The following is a 25,593-nucleotide window of genomic DNA, read 5'->3' on the forward strand; positions in this document are numbered from 1 at the left end:
GAGAGGCCTTGCATTGGAAAAACCACCATTAGAAGGAGGAAGAAGAAACCAGAAACAAGGAAGAAAAAATACACACACATACAAACACACGGAGGAGACCCCACAACTCCCAGAAGGGAAGGGGGGGAGGGGGTTGAGAGAAGCAGGCAGCTAGAAACCGGGTCTGCGAAGGTTTTTTTTTTTTTTTTTTTTCTGTTTTACCCCCACCCCCACCCCTGGTGGCCGTGTTTGCTCCATATCCCGGGTGAATTTGCTGAGAGTTATTTGGAGTAGAGCTGCATTTTGCTTTTGAAGATTGGTGTCATATGTATATAAATTCTTTATATACACATATAATATGTATACATACATATATATGTGTGTATGTATATAAGTATATATATATATATATACATATATAATTAGACATAATTTTTTTTCCGGGGGGGTTGGGAATCTGTTCCTCTCCCCGCCCCGAGCAAAAAGGAAAGGAAGAGAAATTGCCACCGAAGAGGAAGCGGCGGCCCGGAGTTGGATGTGTGGATGACTCTAGGGGCTAAAGGAGACTGATTTAAAAAAAAAAAATTTTCCGCCCACCCAACCCCCACTCAGACCCCCGCAAAGACCCGCGGAGGGTGGGGGAAAGCTCTGCGGCCCCAGAGGCTACTGGAGTGGGTGGGCTGTGGACTTTGACTTGCCTAGGAAAGGGGTCGTCGCGAGTGGGAAGACATTCTACCCCAGTTGTGGATTTTTCGGGGGGGGGGGGAGTTTTTTTTTTCCGCTCTTGCCGCCGCGGCCACGGGAGGGAGAGCGACTCCCCCTCGGGCGGCCCCGGGGATCGCTCTCGCCCTCGCCCTCGCCGCGGCGCGGAGGGAAGGAGGGTTTAGGGAGAGCGCTCTGGGCGGCGGCGGGGCCCGCGGCGAAGCCGGGAAGTGGAGGCAGCCCCAGCGGCAGCAGCAACAGCGGCAACAGCGGCAGCGGCAACAGCCGCCGCCGCGGCGCCATCAGCCCCCTCAGCTCGACAGGGCTTCCACAGAGACGGGGGGCGGGGAGGCGGCGGCCCCCGCTCCCCCGCGCCTGGGAGACGATATACACACACGCACCCTCACCCACACGCAGACGCGCGCACACACACACACATACACATATACACACACACACTGATATTTTTGGGTAGAGGAAGTTGATTTTGTGAGGTAATTTTTATTTTTACCTCCCCGCCCCCCCCAGTCTTCTTGCCCCCCCCCTTTCCTAGTTCTCCTTTGCCCCGTGTTAATTTTTTTTTCACTTTCTTCGGGGTGGGGGCGCCCGGGCCGGGCTGGGCCGGGCGGGTCTGACGGACCGAGGCCGCGGGGTGGGGGTGGGGGTGGGGGGGGCCGCCGCTGCCGCCGCCGCCGCCGCCATGGGGTGCCTGGGGAACAGCAAGACGGAAGATCAACGGAACGAGGAGAAGGCGCAGCGAGAGGCCAACAAGAAGATCGAGAAGCAGCTGCAGAAGGACAAGCAGGTCTACCGGGCCACCCACCGTCTCCTGCTGCTGGGTAAGAAGGGCGGAGGCGGGGGGCACCTCGCCCGTCCGGCCGGGCCCGGCCGGGGGCCAGCACGGAGCGCAGACTCTTCCCCCTACCTTCCCTCCCCTATCGCCGGGGGAAGGGCCCGGGCCACGGGCTGCTGGGGGCGATATTAGGGGGACGCGGTTATCTTCTTGGAGGGGGGAGTTGGGTGATGTTCGATTGAGGGGTAGGGGGAGGTAAAGACCTTGGGGAGGGGCTGGAGGAGGAAGGAGGGGCCTAGGAAATCGAAATTGGGGAAGGGGGGAAGGCGAAGGGAAGGTTGCAGGGGTTGAAGGAAAAAGACGCCCCCAAGACCCCCCACCTTCTGAATTGTTTTAGCCGTCTTGGTGAGAGCGGGGAGCTAGAGTTGTGACTCTTAAAAAAAAACCCGCAATTTTTGTTGTTTTGGGGGGAACAAGATGAGAGGTGTGTGAGTGCGACGGGACTTGGGGAACAGGAAACGGGGTGTCAAGGCGTGAGGGTGTGAAGGAGAACCCGCCATCGGAGAGAGGTGATTGGATAGGGAAAGGGGTGTCACTTGGGGGCGCCGTGGAAATGAGGGGGGGCTAGGAAGAAGAGGATTTGACAAGGGAAATGGCTGTTTGTGAATGGGAGGGGGGGGGAGTGTAAAGGCGGAAAGACTGTGACATAAGGGCCTAGAGAAGGATTGGGGTAATAAAGGTGTTGGTTTTTCCTGGTTGAGGGGTGAGCGGGCTGCTCTGGCCTGGAAAAGGATGTTTATAGCAACTTAGTGCATTTTATTGTAGGGTGCCATATGTGTCTTGAAGGTGCTATGTACATTCATATATATGTGTTTAAATGTAACTAAAATATATACATGTACACAGTTGTATTGTGATCTCTAGGAAAGGGTATAGAACTAATGATGGGGGGGAAATCACAATTTTCTTTACAATCTAATTTCCCGCCTCAAAATATGCAGTAATTTAAAAGCAAATGCCAGCATTAGTTGTAGCAGCAGGTGAAACATCCCCCACCCACCCATACATACACATACATACGTCAGTTCTTTTAAAACGTAGTTGTTTTTTTCTTTCTTGTTACTTGAGTCGTTTATAACCTATTTAGTAAAAAAAAATAAAATGGGGCAAAATTGAAATATGAAATTTTGTGTTTAAAAAGGTTTATTGGTTTCTCCATCTCCCCCACCCCTCATATTATAAGTCAGAAGAAGTGGTGTATTTCAGATGCCGGATTTATTTTGGTGATTATTTCTCTTTGGTGAAAGGGGTTAATTCTTTAAAATTAGAACTATTAGAATGTCATCACTGTTACTAATTTATTTTTTGAAGAGAGGAAGAGGCCTAAAGCAAATTGTAGATATGATTGAGAGGATTACACAAGGATGGAAGTTTCCTATTTAATAACAAAGCTTTTTAAAAATACAATTAAGTATCTGCTAACTTAAGAACTAAAATGCCTTTAACCTCCTTCCTTCCTTCTCTCCCTGTAATTGACGTTTCAAAAAAAAAGAGAGAGAGAGAGAGAGAGAGAGAGAGAGAGAGAGAGAGAGAGAGAGAGAGAGATTGGTATAGTAACTCTTAAAAAAAAAATCTGCTCATTTTCATGTCCTGCCTCTTTTTCAAGTCCAGATACTTGTAAAAAACAAAGTTCTTAAGTTAAATAAAAAAGTTTTTGCTGTTATTTATATGCAGTTTTTTAAATCAGTATTTCATATTTTGAATTATATGTTCTATAATGGTAGGATTTTGCCCTAGGTATCAATATGTATATTAGCAGCATATATTCAAAGAATAAACTCTAAAGATAGTAGGATCTGCCACTGACCTATGAATGTTAATTGAAGAGTAATTTAAATATAGAGATACTTTGTGTATAAAAACATGATTCCAAGAGCCTGAGCTACCCACCTAATTTGTCTTTGAATCTAAAAACATCTTGTATTACTATGGGCAGTAAGTTGTCCCTTAGATGAATACTTTTAAGGTGTTCTATATCATGACTGTATTGTAATTTGACATAGTATATGATTCAAAATTTCTTTTTTCTTAGCTAGTAGCGTATTTTTATTTTGATTTTTATCAAATAGCTTAAAATAGAAACTTAAAATGATCTTTACTCTCATCCTCTAATGTTAGCATAATTGCTTAGGATTTTAATAAATAATAGCCTTCATAATTAAATCTTAAATATACTTAAATAATCTATATGATGTATTTATGGTAATGTTCCTAAGTTATAACCATACACATTCCTATTTCCTCCTTTCAGTGCTGTTTCATAATTTCTTTTATATATTTTAACATGTTGGCTAAAGTCTCTAAGGTACATTTTCTGTTTGAAAAACTTAATTCATAGAGACTAATTTTAACTCTTACAAATATTGATTAGTGCATTGTCAAAAAAGGAAAGAAGAAGACAACTTGGGTCAGGGTAGTTAAAAGGTTGAACAGGTTTGTGTGGGAGGGCAAAGAAATGTCAGTGCAGAAACTTTTTGGTTGGCATGTGCATACTAAGAGCAAAATAACAACAATAAAAATTCATCTAGGTTAGTAGAATATTTATTTCTTCAACAAAATTGCACTTTATAAATTTGTATGAGATTTTCAAAATGGAGGCATTTGTAGGGTTTATAATCCATGCAATGGATGTCAGGAGTACTTGTGATCAAAGTGCAGAATATATTTCTTCTTTTATGGATACTCTAACCTAACTTTAATGTAATTCTCTTGAAGAAGCAGTGGGTTTGTACTAGGAAGGGGAGTTGGGGAAGGAAGACAATGAATGAAGTAAATAAGAAAGTAAATCTTTCACTTTTAACTGGAACACTGTATTTGTCCAGAAAGACTTAGACCTGAAGCCGTAGTTGTTTGGGAGGTTGGTAGAAGAGTGGGTAAGTAGGTGGATTTGTTAGAGGTAAAACTCTATTATAGCCCAGAGGTAGGGAAATGCAGTGAGAGACTACTTTCTCAGCTAATGGTTTGAACTGTATTGGAAAGAATTGTAGTTATTGGACTTATTTTGGAGGAGCAATTCCTGGATATTTTATCTATTATATATTTTTCCTGTATAGGTATATGTGAGGTTTTTATATAAATTTATATGTATGCACATGTATAAATGCATGCACATTTATACATTTCTACTTTGTGATAGTGAACTAATTAAGTAGTTTCAGAAATTAACTTTGAGTTTTCCCTAAATGACAAAATCATCCTATTCTTTTTTTCCATGCCATTTCTGTATCCCAATTTAAAAAAAAAAAAATCTTTTTTTTAATCTTATGACAAATTGATGGTAAGATACTTGAAGAGGACTCAGGACTAATATTTACTTCAACTATGATAATTTAAATTGCAACTGAAATTTCAAGGAGGATTACTATTAATGTCTCCATTATTATTTTTTAATCATGTGTATGGAACAAACTGCCTTATGTGTCTTGACTGTCTTTTCGAGCTTCCTGCATAAACTGATTTACTTTCATTTTCTAGGTGCTGGTGAATCTGGTAAAAGCACAATTGTCAAACAGATGAGGATCTTGCACGTCAATGGATTTAATGCTGAGTAAGTACCTTTATTCCTTGGTCCTATAATATATTTAGTAACAGTTAAAAATGTTGTACTTTTACAGGATGTACAAAAATGTTTATGAGATTGAGTAGCCAGAAAGAATTAAATTTACCAGCCTACATTAAAGAATTAGTCATCTTTTTTCCTGCATCTCATCTTTCCTTCTTTCCTTCCTTCCTTCCTTCCTTCTCCCTCCCTCCATTCCTTCCTCCCTTTCTTCCTTTCTTTCCTCTGTCTTCCTTCCCTCCCTTCCTTCATCCCTTTTTATTTCCTCCCTTCCTCCTCCCCTCACTCCTTACCTTCTTTCCTTCTCCCTTCCTTCCTCTCTCCTTCCCTCCCTCCCTCTCTTCCCCTACTTCCCTTAGTTCCTTCTTCCCTCCCTTCCTTCCTTCCTTCCCTCCCTTTTTTTTCCTGTAGGTCTGTCATTCTTTCAGTCTTTCTTTCTGAAACAAAAGCAAAATCACTAATGGTTTGTGAAGATGTTTTTCAGGTTCAATATAATTTAGTTGGAGGTTAGTTAACTCCAGAAACATTTGGCCTCATGAAAACCTTGATCACATCAAGGTTGTAACAAACTTGAGCAAAAGTTTTTGTTGCAGTTTCTTTCACAACACAGTAGACAATAATTTACCTCCTCCATGTCATGTTAGTTCCTTCTGTTGTCAACATTGTTTTCTGGTAGATTTCAATCTATAAAAATACAGGTTTTTAAATGTCAGTAAGAAACTTTGATTTAATATCATTTTTATGTAAAGTCTTTTTGTTTATAAGATATGGGAAGCATAAATATTTTTCATTTTGTGGCTGAAAAATTGGTTGAATATTTTCATACTTGTGTTAACAAATTTCAGTTGATTCTTTTGATAGGTTGAAGAGATTAAGCCTGAAAATGAATTCTTATCAGCTAATCTATTTAGGGAATCTTTAGATCCTGTAGTACTTTGATTGCATTATATGACTTCTCCTTTACTTGTTCTTTATTGGTATTATTTGTTTAGAAAAGAACTATTTAACTTGAATCAGAAAAAAATTCTTCACAAAAAATCTTCTTTTAAAACTTTAGGAAAAACCTCTTTTTTTTTGGTACTTAATGACTATTAGTAGTCTGAAAAAATTTTGAAGAAGTATGGAGATAAGCATTCAAATGTTAATATAATTTTAAATGACTGTCATTTTTTGAAAGCTTTTGCTTATGTTGCTTCTTCCTCAACTATTTATTGATTATTATTATTAAGTCTCATTTAATTGTGTGATTGTACTTTGACTCTTAGAAGTTTAGGATTTTTTTTTTTTTTAGATATTGCCGTTTGGAACATATTTGAGAAACTATTACTACTTTTTTGGTATAAGTTGCTTGTACCAAAAGGTGTGAGAGACTTTGTAGTTAAGTAACATTTTTTTTTCATAATATGAATTTGCTACAAGCTGTCCTAATCTTTGGAAGAAGACTTGAATTTATAACTTTCTCAGTAGTTTAGCATTTTAACATGTATTTGTAAGGAGAATGAATGCTTTTACTTGAGAGACAGCATTTCCTTTTAAAAAATAATATCAAGGATATTTGGAATACTAACAATGATTAAAATGAGATATATCTTATGTACTTGTAGGAGTTTAAATAATTTTCTTTGGCTATAATGGAAATATAAAGTTAGTATAACATATGGAATGAAGGAAAATGTGTAGGACACTATCTGATTTTATTAATCATTTTGCCAAGACAAGTAAAACAGTGGAATTAGAGTAATGTAATCCATCCATTACCTTTCGCCCATGAACACAAAACATTTTAGATGTATCATTCTGTTATCGTAAAATGTGTTAGTAACACATTTTACAAATGAAGCAGAGAGATTTTGCAGTTGAAGGTTAAATGACTTACTCAAGTCATAAAGAAAATCATCACCATTGTCAGGATAAGGAGTAATCTTCTGACTTATTAAACTACCTGTTCTTTCTTTAAACCAAACCATAATTTTCTCTTCTTGGAAAATAATCAGACTCAAGTATCGAATTTTAACTTGTATAAGAATAGTAGAGTGATGCTTTTTTATGATATTAGTACTTTGTTTTGATAATTTTATAAATATTAGAGATTAATAAATTAGTTCTGTAAATGCATGCAAAAATTCTGGCTTAAAAAAAGCAAGGAGAGGTTAGCGATGGCTGTGTGATTTTGTGAAGTGAGCATGTATGTAGTATAAGGTGAGCAGAGTATGTGTTAGCAACTTCTGAAATCACTCAATAATCTACCAAATATGACTATTTCTACTGGAGAAATGGGGGAAAAGCAGCAAAGGTATTCTGTTTGTCAAATATTCTTTTTTGTGGTTTAAATCACAATTATTTTTGTAGCCCTGACAAATACTTTAATTTCCTTTATTGATAGATTACTCCTGTAATTGTTTCATGTTAGAATTTAAAACTACTTGTGTTGTGTGCTGTTTTGTTTAAAAATGGACCTCAGCTTTCTCATCTTAACATGGGAATTGGTTGAATTAGGTGATCTCCAAAGTCCCTTCCATCTGTAAATCTATGATCCTGTGATTTATTTCTAAATGGCTTTTGTAGGAAGGCTTTGTAATGAAAAAAAGTTGTGCATTTGGAGTCAGGAGACCTGTGTTTGTATCATTATTCTAACATGTCACTGGGAGATGAACCTCAGTTTCTTATGTAAAATAAGGATTATAATACTTCCATGAGGAAAGTATAGATCTGAAAATGTGTGAGTTATTATTTGTATATGTCTATATACAATTTTTAATTAGTCATCTTAGTGTATGTAAGACCCAGGATTTTGTAAATAAAGTCTGTATTTTATAACAATCTAATAAGTAAGTTAAATATATAAATAAATAACTTTATTTGGAGTTATGATGCATTTCAGAAATCATAATTATCCATTTGCCTGTTTTAAGGTGCTTCCAAAATTGTCATTAAACTTGCCAAATTCTTCAAAATAAAAATGCTTTTTTGAGTGTAAAATAGATTTGTCTTTGCATTTTTGATGATTTGACTTATAAGGGTAAGAAAATAGGTGTTATAAATAGGTAACAGATAAGTTATTAATAAAATCTCATTTTAAAGTTTTAACTACACAGCAACTCCAGATTGATTTAAGTTTTAAACTCTGAATCCTGTGATCCTAAATCAAGAACTTGAAACTTCTAATATTGCTTGTAAAGAACTAAATAAACAAAAAACAAATTGTATTTTCCCTCTTTCTTCCCCTAAAAACACTACATATGATACTTTTCATGTACTGTAAAGAACTATGAGAGAATACATTTAGTAGTATCCATCCATGTGTCTTGCTTTTGTGATTTCAAAAGTGATTCAACGTTTTAGTTATTTTAAGTTCTGTACTTTATATTGGCTGTAACAATTCATGGTTAAGTCAGTAAATTTCATTAAATTTCAGAGGTTAAAAATTTATACTGCATTCTCATGACAGAATCATCTATTGAAATTTTAAAATTTATTAAATGAATTTGCATATAACTCAACAATTTAGTTCTCCTTTCCCTTCTTTCCCCCTTTAAATAGTAAATATTAGATAGCTTTCAATTGTTTAGTTCTTTAGTATTAAGATCAGGAAGGTTGGTCTACATGAGTGGATTTGATCTCTATTTTATGAATGAGTTGAAATGAGTCATAAATACCTATATTTATGAGTCAACTGTTCACATGTGTTGTTAATAAGTTACCTACGTTTGTCACAAAATGATTCTAAAATACATAATTCCTGCCACATTTATTAAAATGTTATAGATGTTATTATTGGTCAACAAGCAAAACATCCTTCGGTGTATTTTTTAAAAATACTGTTTCAATTTGGTTTTTATATCCATATATATGTTTCAAGGGAGGGATTGATCTTTGAAGTTGGTTCATTTTCATTACAATTTCTAGAAATCGCCCAAAAACATACTTTGGACTTTAGTCTTCAAAGTATAAAAAAGCATAGTTATCATGTGAACATGACAACTAAAAAAGGGATAATTGTTTGAGTTCTAAAGTACATTAGCCAGTCCACTATTGAGAAAACTATAACTTTACCAAACTAAAATGTCCTCTATATAATTAAGAACTTTCAGAATTTATGTTGACTGTTCAATTCTTGCTCCTTGCATATTGTTAAGGCATAAAAGAAGGAAGATATAATGGGAAGAATGTACAGAGTTAAAGTAGTTTCGTAAACAGCAGTCCTGTCAGAATATCTTCTCAGTTTTTTTTTAATGGGGGTTTTTGTTTTTGGAGGATTTTTTTGGTGTATGTTTTGTTTTTTTGCCTGAAATAAAATTAAATAACAGAGTCCATCTTCAGGAAAGAACTGAAAATAGTTGTTTTGAGGTAAAGTAATTGGGTCTGTGGTTTTTTTTTTCATTTTTCACACAGTTTCAAATACATGTCATTGATGATAAACTTTGTACAACAAACTACATATTCCCCAGAAATACTACCAATTTTTTTTTACTACTTAGAAATTTTGCTTTTCGTAACATTCTGAAAGTTTCATTTCAATTTCATAATTTATAGTACCTGTTTAAGTAATATGCAATAAAAAGAGAAAAGTATTGAAATGGACTTTGGATGCTTTAGCCATGAAGGAAAGTTCATTTCTAGTTTAACTTTTGCCCCAACACTTGACAGGGCAATGTCTTTTTACAAGGTTAGTTAAGCAATAATAATCTACAGTGTACCCATTGGGTAAATATTATGATTAAAATTGGGCACTGCATATATTTTTAAAAGATTGAGCCATTGCTTACTAAAGATTTTTTTTTAATCTTAGTTTTGGTAGAAAACTATATATTTTATTTAATTATTATACTTTTTTTTACACAATGAATTTTTTTAAGTTTTTTTTTTAAATGAAAAGTATATTGATATTTAATTTTTAGAAAATCAATATAGATGAGCTTTTTCTTATCTTGGGTACAGATAAGACATTTAAACCATAACTTCTCTTTTCTATTTTTAAAAAGAGGAAATGAAATCCCCAGACTAGTTCCTTTGTGGAAGAAGCCATAGGTAATCTCAGATTGTTATATTTAGCCTTTGAATGACATACAGGGGAATTCTTCATTTGGGTCATAGTATCTTTTTATTTTTAATCTCTTCCAACTGAGTCTTTTCTTTTTCCTTTCCACAGTGGTGTCAGAAACAATGATTCTTGAACTTAAGAAGAAATATTCATACAGTCTTAGATCTAGATAGGCTCTTAAAGAACTTTCACAGATGAGGAAATTGAGGCCTTGAAAGGTTGAATAAGTGGCAGAGCTAGTAGGATTTAAACTCAAACTGGTAACTCCAGTTAGTATTCCAAATGATACCTTTCTGGGAGTGTTTACATGCAAAAAGGATCATTCATTTACTTGGTAAATTTGGATTTTATCTAGATCTGGGTAGAAATAGTCTATATTCAACAAACTGATAAGTACATTACCTAACATATTTTTGAAGTATTATGAAATAATTTAACTTTCATCAAAGAGGAAGTTTGTTTTTTACCTAAAAGCTAAACATGCAGATTTATATTTTGGTTTCAGGAAAATATATTAACTTTGGTTAAATTACTAAATTTATTTTAAAAAAAAAACAGGAATTTTTTTCTTCTAAAAAATGATGTTACTGTTTTTTTTTTTTTTCACAAGGCAGCAAAGTCAGAAGACTCACCTTCAATTCATGTAGGTCTTTCCAGGCTTTTCTGAAATTAGCCTGCTCATTATTTCTTAAAGAACAATAATATTCCATTACCTTCATCCTTATTCAGCCATTTCCCCAAATGATGGGCATCTACTCAATTTCCAATTCCTTGTCACTATAAAAAGAGCTGTTGCAAACATTTTTGCATATATGGGTCCTTAAAAAAAAACAAACAGTATTTTATTTTAAAAATAAATCAGTATATGCCCTGCAGGAATCTTTATTATGTCCAGTGTTATGTCCTCCATTTTTATTTGATTTTGATGCCACTGCTCTAAACAACAATTTAACACTGTACATTGAAAAGGATGTTGATCTGCATTCATAGAGGGAGTTTCCCTCATTTGGGATTTCTTATATCAGTGAAATTATAGGTCCAATCCCTTTTCCTTGTTTAATCTAACACACACACACACACACACACACACACACACACACATATATCAAAGTTGGAAAAGATTAACTCACATCTTTTGTTGAGAAGTGTAAAATGTTTATCTTAAGCACTTTTAATGAATTTTACTGCCCTTAGATTTCTCTGGACAAGAACTAATGGTTTTACATTCAGAGATTAAAAAGTGCTACACTGTTTCAGACATTAGAATTAAATAGTTTTAATTTTTAAGGTCCCAGAAATGTGTTATAGAACAGGGCTGTTTAAGATTCTATCTTACTATATATTTTTTCTTCCCTCCCTTCTGTCTTCTTTCCCTATTTCTGTCCTTTTCTCATCCTTTCTCTCTCCTTCCTTTTTTTCCTTCCTTGTTTTCACCCTCTTCCCACCCCAAATACATGTATATACATGTATAAATTATGCTTATACCATATCTAGATTAGTATTTTTGAAGTTTTTTATTTTGCATTAAAATATCATAGTAACATCTTGTGACATACACAAATAATACATTGTAGTATGTATTTTAAGTTTTTCTTTTGTGATCAGATTTTTAAAAATTTCTTTATAAACATTTAATTTTTGAAAATTGATAGGATATAGTTTTTACCTTGGAGGTACTTTCTGTTTTAAAAGATATTAAATATTTATATATTTTAGCTGAATTTCAAATTTTATTCTTTCTGTTGACAAACTCTGATATGATTTTGCTATATCTAGAACTGAAAGAATTTTTTTTTAGTTGAACAATTTCTGTTCACTCAATGAATTATTAATAAAGAAATGCAACTTTATTTGTCCATCGTCTCGCTTTTTAAAAGAATTATTTTAATTTATAAAACGTGCTACCATAAAGTAAAAATGAAACTATTCTTTAACATATATTACCATTTAAGATTTGTTTTTCCTTCTAAGACTCTACTTTGTTTATCCCCCAAAGGCCATATTTTTTCCTCATTGTCCTTTTCCCTTAGTACTATTCTAAACTTGTTTCAGATATCATCTTTGGCAGGCATTGACAATCTGCAAAAAGTGTGGTGTGCCAGGTTCTAGTTGTCACACTCCTATTCTCTACTGGTCACACCCTAACTGAAGGAGTAATGTTAGAGGATTCTAAAAGGAATACAACTTTTGTTGAACCTGAAAGCACAGAGTTATCACAGATTGCCTCTAAATAGTACTGATTGTTCTGGGCCTTTCACAACCTGACCACAAGTATAAGACACTGAAAGAAACACATATTATATAATACTGTGCATCTAGAATCATGAGCCAGCATCACCTATATCAGCAATGGTTGTCTTACTTTTTTCCGCTTAAATATAGTAACTGGCTGTTGTTGTATGCTCTACTTTTGAAATAGTTACTACATCCATAATTTTGGAGCTCAACTTTGCCATTTCCTTTGTGGTGCTAACACCAATACCTTACTTTCTGTTATGCTCTTGTAAGGTAGAATTTGCAGGCTAATTTTTCTTAGTAGACAAATGAACATATGCTTTTTCTGAGGAGTGTGTAATGATTATACTCATGAGAAAGTGGGTGTGGGTAGGAGGTGTATGCAACTAAAACTGGCTGTCTTCAAATATTATTATTTATTATTATGGTCGGTACATTCCTAAAAATTAGCCTATTTATCTTCTTTAATATATTCAGTAATTTTGAATTCCACTAAGATGTCAACATGTATTCATTTTTTATGATAACTGTCAGTTTGGTTTTAGTTTAGTGTTTTTTTGTTTTTGTTTTTGAGACTTGTGAATGAATATCTGTTGGTGAAATTGTGGTTAAGAAGTTATTAAACTTCTTAGATGTGTTCTATTAGATAGATATAGTATTTCACATTATACAGTTAAAAAGAAGGAATCAGATATAGTACTTTGAACTTGTTAGAATTTCTAATTTGGGTGTCAGAAACAATTTTTGGTAGTAATTTTGCTATATATTTGAACTAATATTTTTTAACATCTTCATTTGGAGTATGATAATATCTACATAGGAATGATATATTATCACTTTTATATCATACACTATTAACTATTTTCTTGTTGAAATCTTTATTCAGGTAAATCTTGTATTTTTATTTATAAGTCTATTTTTCTCAAACCAAATCTAAAAATGAAAAAAAAAAAGCTTATATTTAGTGATAAATTTGTTGAAGTAGAATACATTTTTAAAGAATTATACTTGTTGTACAAATGAAAGAGACATATATATTAGTTATTTCACTCTAGGTACTTTAAAATGAATACCACTTATGTTGAATTTATTTTAAAATATTGTTATAAGTAATTTTCTAATAGTCATAAGAGGAGAACATATTTTTGTACCAGATAATTGTGGGCAAAAGTCATCTTGGTTTTCCCTTCTGTGTGTCATAAAGATAGTTATCTAGTAGGATTAGCCACCAGTTTCTTAACCATATCTCAATGGGACTGTGAAATAAATCACTATAGAATCTTACCTACTGATGTTCATTTAGCATAGGTAGCAGAAAACAATTATCTGTCCCTGCTGCATCTCTCTAGACTCCCAAGAGCAAAACGCTAATTGTTTAGGCAAAGATGTGGAATTCTTCTCTCTAATAACAGATAATCTCAATAGATATTCCAGTTTAGCCAGAGTGGTAAGTTTAAAACAAATTGTATAATTGTCTCTTTAGGTATGTAAAGTACAACTTTTAACCATTTGTTAAATGTAGAAATTATATTATACATATATGTGTTATAACATAGACCTACTTTATTAATCTCTTACATTTTATGTTGGAAAAAGCATGGTATAATGGGGAAGAGCTAGAGGAAATTAATTACATGCTGAGGAAATTACAGATCCTTAGTATCTATGTTTCTGATATGTGTACATATGCATTTATATTCATATATAACTAAGTTTATACATTTTATGAATATAGGATATAACAAGAATTCATGCTTAAGAAGCTCATGATATTTTTAGAGCATTTTTAGGCAAAAATTAGTTGGGAAGTTTATTAAATGGTACTTTCTACAATGGATACATTGTGTAGTATTTAAAAGACAGTAAATGATTGTCTTGTCTGAAAGAAGATGTAATTGGGTAGAAATAGGAAAATTCAAAGAACTAGATGACACAAATTTTGTGATACCACTATAAAGGAAGACAGTTATTTTGGAAGAAAATTGTTACAAAATACTTGAAAGTAGTAAACTTTTTTGCTTCTAAAAGTAGCATTCGTGTGTTTGTGTGTGTGTGTGTGTGTGTGTGTGTGTGTATAGGTTATGTATAATTTGTACGTAAGAATTTGTACCTTTGAGAGAGAGAGAGAAAGAGAGAATATAAGGGAATCAATAAATATACTGTCATAAAACTATTAAACAATTTAAGTTTTGAACAATCCAAGAGCAAATCAAATTTAGCTCTATTATTGAATCAATTTTCAGAATTTAAATATTTATATTCATAATGCATTGAGCAGAGAATATATATTCATTGATTCCCTTTTATTTTTGTTCTCTGCTATGCATTTTTAAATTTTTATTCTAATTATTTTATCTCTCTTTCTCCCCACTCTGCACTAGATCGAGCTCCGTAACCATACTACACATATTTCTATTTATCAGTTATTTCTCTTGGGGAGGATAGCATTTTTCATTTTAGGTCCTTTATCATTGACTTGATTATTTATAATACTTAAAATAACTTAGTTGCTCACAGTTGTTTTTTGAATAATATTGCTACTACTGTATGCAGTGTTCTGTTGGTTCTACTCATTTCATTTTTTTCATTATTTCATGCAAGAAAGCTATGTGTTTTCATAATCATGTATTTTATTTGCTATAATGCAATCCTTGTATTTGGAAGAGGAAGTTTAATTATTCCGTGGGTATTTATTTTGGTTAATGTTTGCTAAGTTGTTATTGTGGAAAAAACTTGAACTTAATAACTTCCCTAACTGTAACAGCCAATCTGTTAACTATTGAAATTCATTTGTAAGATATTTTTAAAATGAGAATTTATTAAATCTATTACTGAACTAATGACTTTATTTGAATACGGAATTTCAAAAGAAAAACTCTTTAGATTCAAATCCTCTTACACTGTGATTTGTGATCTTGGGTAGTTCGCCAATAACATTTATTAGGACTTTACTATTTATAGAGGGCTGTGTTAGAAAACAAAATAAAAAAAAATAGATTTTGAAGTCTAGTGAGGAAGGGTAATATGACATATTCAATTAAGATACGTTTAGAATAAGCATTGTATGATGAAAAGATTTCTGAGTTCAAATTCTAGGTTTGTCACTTAATATCTTTGTCATCTTGGGCAAGTCACTTGAAATCTCTGGACCTCACTTTCTGCTTTTGTAAATTAAGAAAGAGGAGCTAGATCATCTTAGTCTCTTTCAATACTAAATCTCTGATTCTGTGGTATTTGCCTGCTATGGAAACTCTAAGGGGTAAAGGAAAAGTTTTAGATTGGGGGAATTTGAAATAGCTTCATGATGATATTTTACCTGGAGCTTAAAGGGTAGGTAAATTTTTGGTGGTATTTCAGTTCAGGAAAGTGTATTCCAACCATAAGGAGTAGCACAATATAAGACAGAAAGGCAAGATAGCATGTGATAAGTATGGGAAGAGGGGGCATCTGGTAAGTTTCTTTGAATGGAACAGTAGTGCCTGTGGAAAGCAGTAGTATCAGATTAGGTTGAAAAGGTACAATAGTATAAGATTATGAGAGGCCTTGAATGCTAAGCCTGAATAATTTGATTTTTATTTGTTGGGCAACAGTTTTTATTAGAGGAGTAATATCAATTCAACAGTCATTTGCTAAAGGGTTTACTATGTGCAAAAAATGTTTCCAGCCACTCATGATATAAAGGAAAAAAAACTATATTTTCTGTTTAAATGAGGTCATATTCTATGTAGTGGTTAAGAGATAGATAAAGCAATAAAAACAGAAATAACTATATTACTAGGAAATTTGAGGAGGGAGAGAATATTAGTGACTGGGAAGTCTACATGGAGTAAGTAGCACCTGAATTGAAGCTTAAAGAATCCTTTGGTTTTCTTATGCTGTTTTCTCCTAGCTTTTCTCCTCTCTGTTTGAGAAGTACTTGTTCTTTCCTTTGCTGATCCATCCTTCTTAATTTTTTGAAATCTGAGTGAGAGGCTTGGGTATTTCCCAAGATACAATGCTGGGGTATTTGTATGTACATACATACACACACATCAAAACAACTAAATAGCTCAGTGGATAGAGCTCTGGGTCTGGATTCAGGAAGATCTGAGTTCAAATGTGGCCTCAAAAATTTTATTTAAAAGTCCTATGACCCAGGACAACTCACTTAATTTCTGTTTCCTTCAGTTTCTTCATCTCTTTAATGAAGATGATAGTAACACGTATCTCCCAGGATGATTGTGAACATCAAATGAAAAAAATATATGTACAATGCTTAGCCTATTACCTGGCATATATTAGCCACTATATAAAAATTAGCAATTATTATTAATTGAATTCCAGCCTTGCATTTCCTAAGTGTATTTCTGTTATTGATATTTGTCAGTGCTTCAAACTGAATATATCCAAAACTCATTTTTTTTCCAATTTGCCTCTTTTTATGACTTCTTTATTATTGTTGTGGATAATATCATCCTTCCAGATAGCAAAAATCAAAATCTCTTAAGTCATCTTTGACTCTTCTTTCTTTTTCTTCTCTCACATCTATTTGGTTGTAAATATCCTATATATAATTCCTCCATTGTATTATTCCCATCTGTTCCCTTTTCTCAACACACTAGCCCTTCTCACATCCTGCTTTGATGACTGGAATAGTCTCAGAACTAGTCTTTTCTATCACTCTTCTTTACTGTTCATCTTCCACACAACTGCCAAAATAATCTTACTAATGTGCAAATCTGATCGTGTCATTCCCCTACTCAATAGGAGGAAATATAAACTTCTTTGTTAGGCACTTATAAGCTCTCTCCAACCTACTTTATTTTAAATTATGTCTGTTTGCACATTCAGCCAAACTGTACCTCTCATTGTTTCTTTACCTCTTCTGACTTTTCCCAAGGCTATACATATATGTACAACCCCTTTTCCTATGCCTAGAATACTCTCTCATCTCTATATCACTTAGTGTGCTTAATATGGTTCCTGGGACATACTAACTGATTAATAAATGCTTGTTGCTTTGATTCCACTTATTGAAATCCTTTTCTTTCAAGGACCAGTTCAGGTTCCTCTAAATGCCAGTATTCTATTCCTCAGATTTTCTTAGAAGACTTTAGATTATTCTTCTGTATCACTTTATACCATACACAATATTTACTTTTATATATATGTATATGTATATGTATATATATATATATATATATATGTGTGTGTGTGTGTGTGTGTGTATATATACATATACATATACATATATATATATGTTATGCTTAATAATAGTGTAAGCTCCTTGAGGATAAGAATGAAGTTTTCTATCTTCATTTTTCTATCTCCCTCAGCTGTCTCCATAACTTCCTGTACAAGTAGATATTTAGAAAATATTGAATGTACATGAGAATGAGCATGTTAAATTAATTTTATTATGTAATAATAAATAATCAAATTCAATCAAAATCTGATTTAAAAGATCAGAATGCACACTTAAAATATTTGGTAGATGTTTTTTATTTAATCATGATATTTTGGAATAGCTTTTTCCCCACTTTAAATGTTGAATCAATAGATTTTTTTGGAGGTGAACCTTTTAAAGAGGACAACCCAATTCATAGAAACAATTAAACATATTAGGAGTAGTGTGTGCTTTTTGTTTTTTTTAAATGCAAAATGTAAATATTTTCTTAGGAAAATTTCCAGAGCAAATTAAGTGTCCAAAGTTTGATTTTTTTTTTGGGGGGGGGTGGCAGGGAGGGAGGTGTTATATACTTAAAATGTAATTAGTTACAGCTGTAGGAAAAAAATAAATTTTAGATTTTGGGACTGGAAATATCAGTTTAAGAGTGAGAAAAGTGACATTTTACATATGGCTTCTATTTTTTTTTGTATTAGTTTTGATTTTGAATTGATTATTTGTATTAAAATTTATGTTAAAATTTAGTTGATTGTAGCCACTCATAAGTAGCTCTCATTTTAGATTTGTAGGCCTTTTTGAATACTTTTTTTTTTGATGAAAACATATCACTTAATTCTTCCTTTTAAGAAATTCTAGGCTAAGGATAAGGAAAAGTCCTCCCCTGGGGGAAAGGGGGAGGACATGGAAGGGGATTGGAACACAAGGTTTTGCAAGGATTAATGTTGAAGAGTTATCCATATATATGTTTTAAAAAATAAAAAAAACTTTAATTAAAAAACTGCTAGCAGTCTGGAAGATTAATTTTAAAAAGAGAAGAAACACAGTCATTCTCCTTCCACATCTTCAGTGCTAGGGGCATGGCATCCCCACAGGATTGAAAAGCTGCATAAAGTTTTTTTTCCTCCCTTAATATCAGAGAAGACATCTGAATGATGGTATTAAAAGATAAAATATGTTGATATTATACAATATTATCCATATATCTAATGCATTTCTGAGTTTCTAAACTTTTTCTGTGTCATCTTTTGGCCTTCCCATGACATCTTTGGCTTCGGCAAAACTCCCCAAAAAATTATCATCTAATTTCTTAGGCTAATCCATCATATAGCCAAACCATGACGTGGAAAATTGTGATGTGGAAAGGATAACTGTAGTCTTAAAAAGGAAAAATGATTATGTCATCTTGAAAAACAAGGAACATTTTTGTAACTTTTATTTTAAGAAATTTTAAAAATTATTTTTCTGTTACTTTAAAAATAATTGTACCTACTATAAAATTTAATTCAGGACATTGTAAAATGATGCTATAAGCAAGAAATTAATGGAAACAATCTTTTATTAACAGATTTTCTACACTTTGTAGTATAACTATTCCAAGTAATTTGCTTAATTTTATTATTAGTATTTTGCTGAGGCAATTGAGGTTAAGTGACTTATCCAGAGTAACAGTCAGAAGTAGAATTACCTCAGTGTTTCATGTTTCTTTGTAGAGGTAAGATCCGTAATAGATTCCTCAGCCGACATGCAGGAAGAGAGGCATATGAAAAATATTGAAGCTCCGTTAGCATGGAGGTTGTGGATTAGTCGGCTGTGGTTGACATCCTGGCAGATGTGGGCGACAGAGGAGAAGGCAGTAAGGGTGTCTGAGGTGTAGTGTATTGCAAGGAATAAGCCTGTAAGGATTTGGATAATTAGGCATACTCCTAATAGAGAGCCAAAGTTTCACCAGGCAGAAATGTTAGATGGTGCAGGGAGGTCAATGAATGAGTAGTTAATGATTTTTATAAGTGGATGGGTTTTACGTAGATTGGTCATTAGTTTTTGTAGTTGAAATACAACAGTGGTTTTTCATGCCATAGGTTATGGTTAGAGTCCATACTAAAACTGATATGGAAATGATGATAGTTTTTTTATTGTCTTTGTTATTAATTTTTGGGTTTGTTGCTTTTGCTTCTAAGCCTTCTCCTGTGTATGGGAGTTTAAATCTTGTGATTAGTGGGGGTTAGAGTTGTGCTATTGTTGTGAGTTTAAATAGTACTTTTTGGGGGTTGATTGTATTTTTTATTTATTTGGGGGGAATACTGGTGGTATTTGGTTACTGCGGCTATGGCTACTGAGGAGTATCCAGAGAGTTGGGTGGAGAATTTGGTGGCTTTTAGTATGTTGTTATTAACTTTATTAATGGAAGTAGTTTGATTTATGATATCTGGTGAGGTTGAGGTTATTACAGCTGTTGAGTTATTTGATTCATTAGGTAATTATTGTGTGGGTCAGGATTGAAATGGGGTGTCTTTATTGTATGGTTGTGGGGGGGTGAGCAATGGTATTGCTGGGTTGAATTTTGTTTATTACGATTTTAGTAGTTTTGGAAGTTATTCGAGGTCTTTAGTACACGATTAGTAGTATTAGTACTATAGAGATTGTAAAGGATAAGAAGTAAGAATTAATAAGCCCTTTTTGGGTAGAAGTTGTAGTTGATGCTATGGTACTATAAAAATTGTCTTGACTTTTTAGTCCTGTTTTCTCATATCAGCTTATATCAGTGAGTATGGTAGCAATGTGTTGGCCTATTTGAAGACTTGCTAGAAAGTTTAGTCAGTGGAAGATATATGTAAAATACCCTAGTATATTTGAGAAGTTATGTGTATGGATTAGGGGTTTGATTGGTATTTTGTTTGTTAATATGTTAAGTTCTATGGTGATTAAAATTCCTAATATGGTTACGATTAGGGCTGAGAGTTTTGTTAAGGTAGACATAGTTATTGGGATTATAGTGGTAGGAGAAATGCTTGACAGCTTAACAGGAAGTGAGACCAGATTTGAACTCAGGTCCTCCTGCTTTTAGGGCTGGTACTCTAACCACAGTATCACCTAGTTGCCCCTTAATTTTTAAAATACATTTATATGTGTAGCAATGGTGAAGAATGTGGAGATTAGGTTTTTTCAACTACTTCTATTTGACTCTCATATTGATGCAATTAGTGGCAGTGTCGAGAGTTGAGGTGTGAGAATCCCCTTCTGGTCGGCATAGATTCAACGTGTAAGAGTTCACGAACCCGAAATATTAGTGGCAAAAAATGGAAGTTTTATTGTTGGCACTGCAGAAGTCAGCTTTGCTAGAAGATTGATTTCTAAGTGACAAGGTCCTGACAGAGAAATAAAGGTCCTAGCAGAGAAATCCTGCTGATTTCATTGAGAAGAGAATGTCTTCACAGCGGGCAGGAGTCCTGGCAGGCAGCTATGCCAAGGAGGGAGGTTCCTTGACCAGGCATGATCCTGCTTCAGACATTTTGCAAGTTATGAGTTTAAAAGTGCCTTTTTTTATAAGAAATCAATTGAATGAGATTCCTTCGATATTGTCACTCCCCTCAGGCCTAGATTTCCAGTTGAATGAGACCACTTAAATTCGAGCTAAGTAGGAGTGATCCTGGACTAATTTTCAATTCAATAAGAGGGTGGAGTTAGTCACTACCAAGATAACAAAATGAAGCCACTTTATCTTGATTCCCTGAAGCAGGAAAGTTTCTCAAGAGTTTCTCCCCCATGATTTCCCCCCCAAAGTCAGAGAGGACAATTTCAGGGTTCCACCTCCCCACTCCCGTCAATATTATCTAATTGTCACCCAGATGGGTATGAAAATTTCTGTGATTTTATCTTTTTTCCCCTCTCCTGTAGTCCTGAGTCAAAGAAAGTACTTTTTGGCAAAAACACCTTAGTTTAATCTCTGTCTGTCTTGATGTGCCTCCCAACTTCATTTCCAGTAAATTCATTGGGATTGGGAAAGGCCTGAGGTTAATACCATTTATAAAAACAAAATAAATGTATAAAACAAATAGAGGTAAATAGACTTTCCCTTTAGTTACAAGGAAAAGGTTCAGATTTTTTGTTTTTGTTTTTGTTTTGTGAGAGACCCCTTGAATAGAAAAGCGATGTGGAATTACTTCTTGAGGTCTATAGTCCAGGGATTTTAGCAACAAAGCATCTGCCCCAAAATCCATGTTGCCCAATTAATTGATCCAATCAGCTTCACTTAGGATGAACTGGCCTCTTTAAAACATTTGCTTCTACTTATTCATGGATTATTATAACTTCCTTTTTTTCTGACTCCATGAGTCTTTTATTCTTCCGTATCAGGAGCTGGATTCCTTTTTGAGCTTGTCTCCTGGATTTCATGAATTGACTTTTAAAGTGTATTCTTAGCTGTGGCCTATCATCCTGACAGGTTTGTCTCATTTTTGATTCATTCAAACCAATTCAGCCTTCAGGGAGGGGATCACTTGGTGTGTCTGCATCTATTACAGTTAATTGGACTCATTGTTGGCATTGTTTCTGCAATCAGGTCTTGGGCTTTTTACCGTGTTTCCCGGATAATAAGACACTGTCTTCTTCTTTTTTTTGGGGGGGGGAGACAGAAAACCACCAGAGGGCTTATTTTCAGGGGAGGGCTTATTTTAATGAACATTGACAGCAATTTTAATAAACAGGTGAATGTGAACAAAAAAAAGTGCCTTTATTCAATAATGATCATGTCATCTTCTTCAACAACATCGTCATAAGTGTCCATACCTTGAATTCCATCCTGGATGTCTTGCGCCTCTATTTCCTTCAGAAGAAGTGGACCCAATCTGTCATGTCCAGCAATATAGCTCTCCTTAAATGAACATGTCTTGTCCAGGTAACCTGCTCGTAGTGCCTTGGCGACATAGCTGTCAGTAATTTTATCCCATGACTTCTTCACCCAAGTCACGACTTCTTGCAGACAGGGCTTCACAAAGTTTCCAAGCTGATTTCTTTCCATTCTATTTTCAATGTAGTCATTGACTTCCATGCGCAAACGGTCCTTGAATGGCTTGTTTATTGCAATATCAAGGGTCTGGAGATAGGCAGTCATTCCTGCAGGAATCATTACTTGATCTATTCTTCTCTCTGCAAGGAAGTTCTTTATTTCTTTAGCGCAGTGAGTGCTGGCTGAGTTCTTCTTTTATCCTCCATCATGCCCCTTTTATCCTCCATCATACCCCCTCACTCCCGTTTACATATCGGGTTTTTATGTTGTCCTGCCTCAGCTCTCCTCCGCAGCACTGCTCTCAATGGCGCCAGCAAGCAAATCACTGGGGAAGAACAGGATGACGCGCTCACTGCTGCAGCTCTGATTGGATGCAGCTCGGAGCGTGGCGTGCGTTTCACTCGGGGGAAGCGGGGGAACGGTGCATACAGAGGGTACCGTAATGTAGCATGTAGCGCAGGGGATCACCTTCACTACAGTAGCAATCTCAATAGGGCTTATTTTCGGGGGAGGGCTTATTTTAGAGGAATCTTACACAGTAAGGGGAGGGCTTATTTTCAGGATAGGTCTTATTATCGGGGAAACACGGGGGGATCATTCCCAACTACTTATACTTTAATAATACAATGGATCTGTGATCTCATTGTCATTGATACTTCCTCAGATAGTGAAGTTTGCAAGTCATTCATACCTTTTCATCTTCTTTCATTATGGTTCATATATTCTCATAAATTTTAATAGAGAACCTCTCTAGAGGCCTTCCTCTAGATCATCTAACTTTTTGTGGACACTGAAACAGCATTCTATCTTTGCCCTTTTTTTATGACTAGCCTGCCTCTTTTTTTTATCATTTAGTTCCATGACGATCTATTTTACATAAATTTGAATGTGAATTGTTGGTAATAATATGCTGCAAACTACTTTATACCTTTTGTATTTTTGAATTACCCTTTGGAATCAGCCTTAGTTTTGGAATCTTAGGACTTGGTTGGAGGCAGAGGCAGAGGAAGTATTAAAATTCTCCTGTGCTTGTGCTTTCCAAATAAGTGATTTGGTGGGGAAGAGAGACCAGTGGCAACCAGAAAGAAATAAAGAATAGCCCATTCACAGGTGGCAAGGGGAAGGGATCAAGCATTTATGAAATACTTATTATGTGCCAGTTGCTATACTAAATGCTTTACAAATATTAAATCATTTGATCCTTATAACAATCCTGGGAGGGAAGTAATAGTTCTATTGTTCTTATTTTACATTTGATGAAACTGAGGCAATGAGAGGCTATGGGATTTTTCTGAGCTCACACAGAGTAAATATAATGCTGGAGAAACTGAGGCAAGATAGAGATTAGAAAGTTATTAATATTTTATTTGAAAGGGAGAGATTTATTGGGACCAAATGGATCTATGGTTTGGTCCCAGGGCTGAATGAGACTATCATCTCCAAAAATCCAGCAGCAAATGTCGGATACAAGATTCTTTTATAGGGTAACAAGAACGTTGACATAATGGAGGAGGTACCTGAGAGGCTCCCGATACTCTAATGATGTCTAAAATGGTTAAAGACCTTTATCCCATCAAACATTGAGAGGGAATGATTATAGCCTGACGTCTTGGGGCAATGTAACTGAGGTAGGACATTAAAAGGGAACTGTGGCACAACATAAGTGTCTGAGACTGTATTTGACCCCAATTCTTTCCTACTCTTAGCCCAGTGCTATCCACTCTTCCACCTAGCTTTGTGGTTCTGCAATCAGGAAAGAATATAATCACAAATGATCAGGTGTGGACAGTGAGACTAAGAGTTTTGCTGCAAGATCTGTAAAATGTTCATAAAGATTTTATAATGACTCAATGAAAATCATTGATCAGGCACTTGCTAAATGTCAAGACTTTGTGCTGAGAGTTGGTGATATAAAAACAAAAGTGAAACAGTCCCTACCATGGAGGAACGTAAATCTTAATAGTTATGAAAACAGTATAAGGGAATTGTGTTTAAGCAAGGTTGTCTACACTTGAGAAGTCACTGGGATGCAGAGTGGAACCTGAGGGCAGTTGATTGACATATCTTTTCCAGAAGCAATGGTTATATTGATTTGAGTATTATTCCCTGAACAAGATATTGAAAGGAAAATGGATGGAATAGTCATGGATGGCATCTGGAAAGATACCTGGATGGAATGTAAACTTGTGGCCTGCTCTGGGACCAGCTAGATATATTTGAATTATATATTTTTTATTTTTACTTACCAATCAGAACAACTCAGCCTCAGTGCAAAAGATAAATTGAATAGATTGACTTCCCCAGGGTATGGTCTCTGGTATTCTGGTGAAAACTCTAGTGTATTGTTTTGGACTGCTTTATTTTTGTTGTTTTTTCTTTTGTGAAAAAGATACTAGAGTAGTTTGCTATTTCCTTCTCTAGCTCATTTTACCAGTGAGGCACTAAAGCAAATGTTAAATGATTTGCTTAGGTTCATGTAGCTAGGAAGAGTCTGAGGCCAGATTTGAACTCAGCTCTTCCTGATTCCACGCTTAGCACTCTATCCACTGTGCCACATGTCTACCTATTTTATCAAGCATTGAGCTGTTATTATTTTAGTTTCATCGTCATTAAAAAAAAAAAAATAGGTACTAGGTGGTACAGAAGATAGAGCACTGACCCTAGAGTCGGGGGATTCTAAGTTCAAATTTGGCCTCAAATACTTGATACTTAGTAGCTATGTGATATTGGGCAAGTCACTTAATCCTTATTGTCTCATCATTTTCCCCCTCACCCCACTCCCCAAAAAAGTAGATAAGAAATGTTGTGAACATATTCTACTTTTTTGTTAGAATTTTGTAAAATTCTGTTTTGTTGCCCCTCTGCTTTTAACTTTCTGTATTTTTTGTAATTAACTTTGTATATCTTGTTTAGTTTTCTATAGACTCATTTTTATTTAGCACTTTTTGCTAAATATGAGTTGTTGTATGAGTTCATACTTCTCATCACTTATAGTCCGTAACATTTTACAAGCAAGTTTGTACTATCGTTGATTACTGTTTCTCTTTGGACT

At 34.8% G+C, this 25,593-nt stretch overlaps 1 protein-coding gene across 3 annotated transcripts in view; it reads left to right on the forward strand.

Annotated features, from left to right (window-relative positions):
* Positions 1–25,593, forward strand: part of GNAS (GNAS complex locus) — a 292,099-nt gene that overhangs the window by 123,451 nt on the left and 143,055 nt on the right. The window contains exons 1-2 of one of the 3 annotated variants that reach the window (XM_051976659.1): positions 1,299–1,520; positions 5,009–5,081. In XM_051976659.1, the coding sequence (XP_051832619.1) occupies positions 1,382–1,520; positions 5,009–5,081 (212 nt within the window). In that variant the 5' untranslated portion in view covers positions 1,299–1,381. Of the gene's footprint in view, positions 1–1,298; positions 1,521–1,577; positions 2,044–5,008; positions 5,082–25,593 lie in introns of those variants that run through there. The other 2 variants (XM_051976660.1, XM_051976658.1) reach the window with 2 other exon arrangements.

The sequence above is a fragment of the Antechinus flavipes genome, chromosome 2 (assembly GCF_016432865.1).
Source record: "Antechinus flavipes isolate AdamAnt ecotype Samford, QLD, Australia chromosome 2, AdamAnt_v2, whole genome shotgun sequence".
Taxonomy (NCBI): Eukaryota; Metazoa; Chordata; class Mammalia; order Dasyuromorphia; family Dasyuridae; genus Antechinus; species Antechinus flavipes.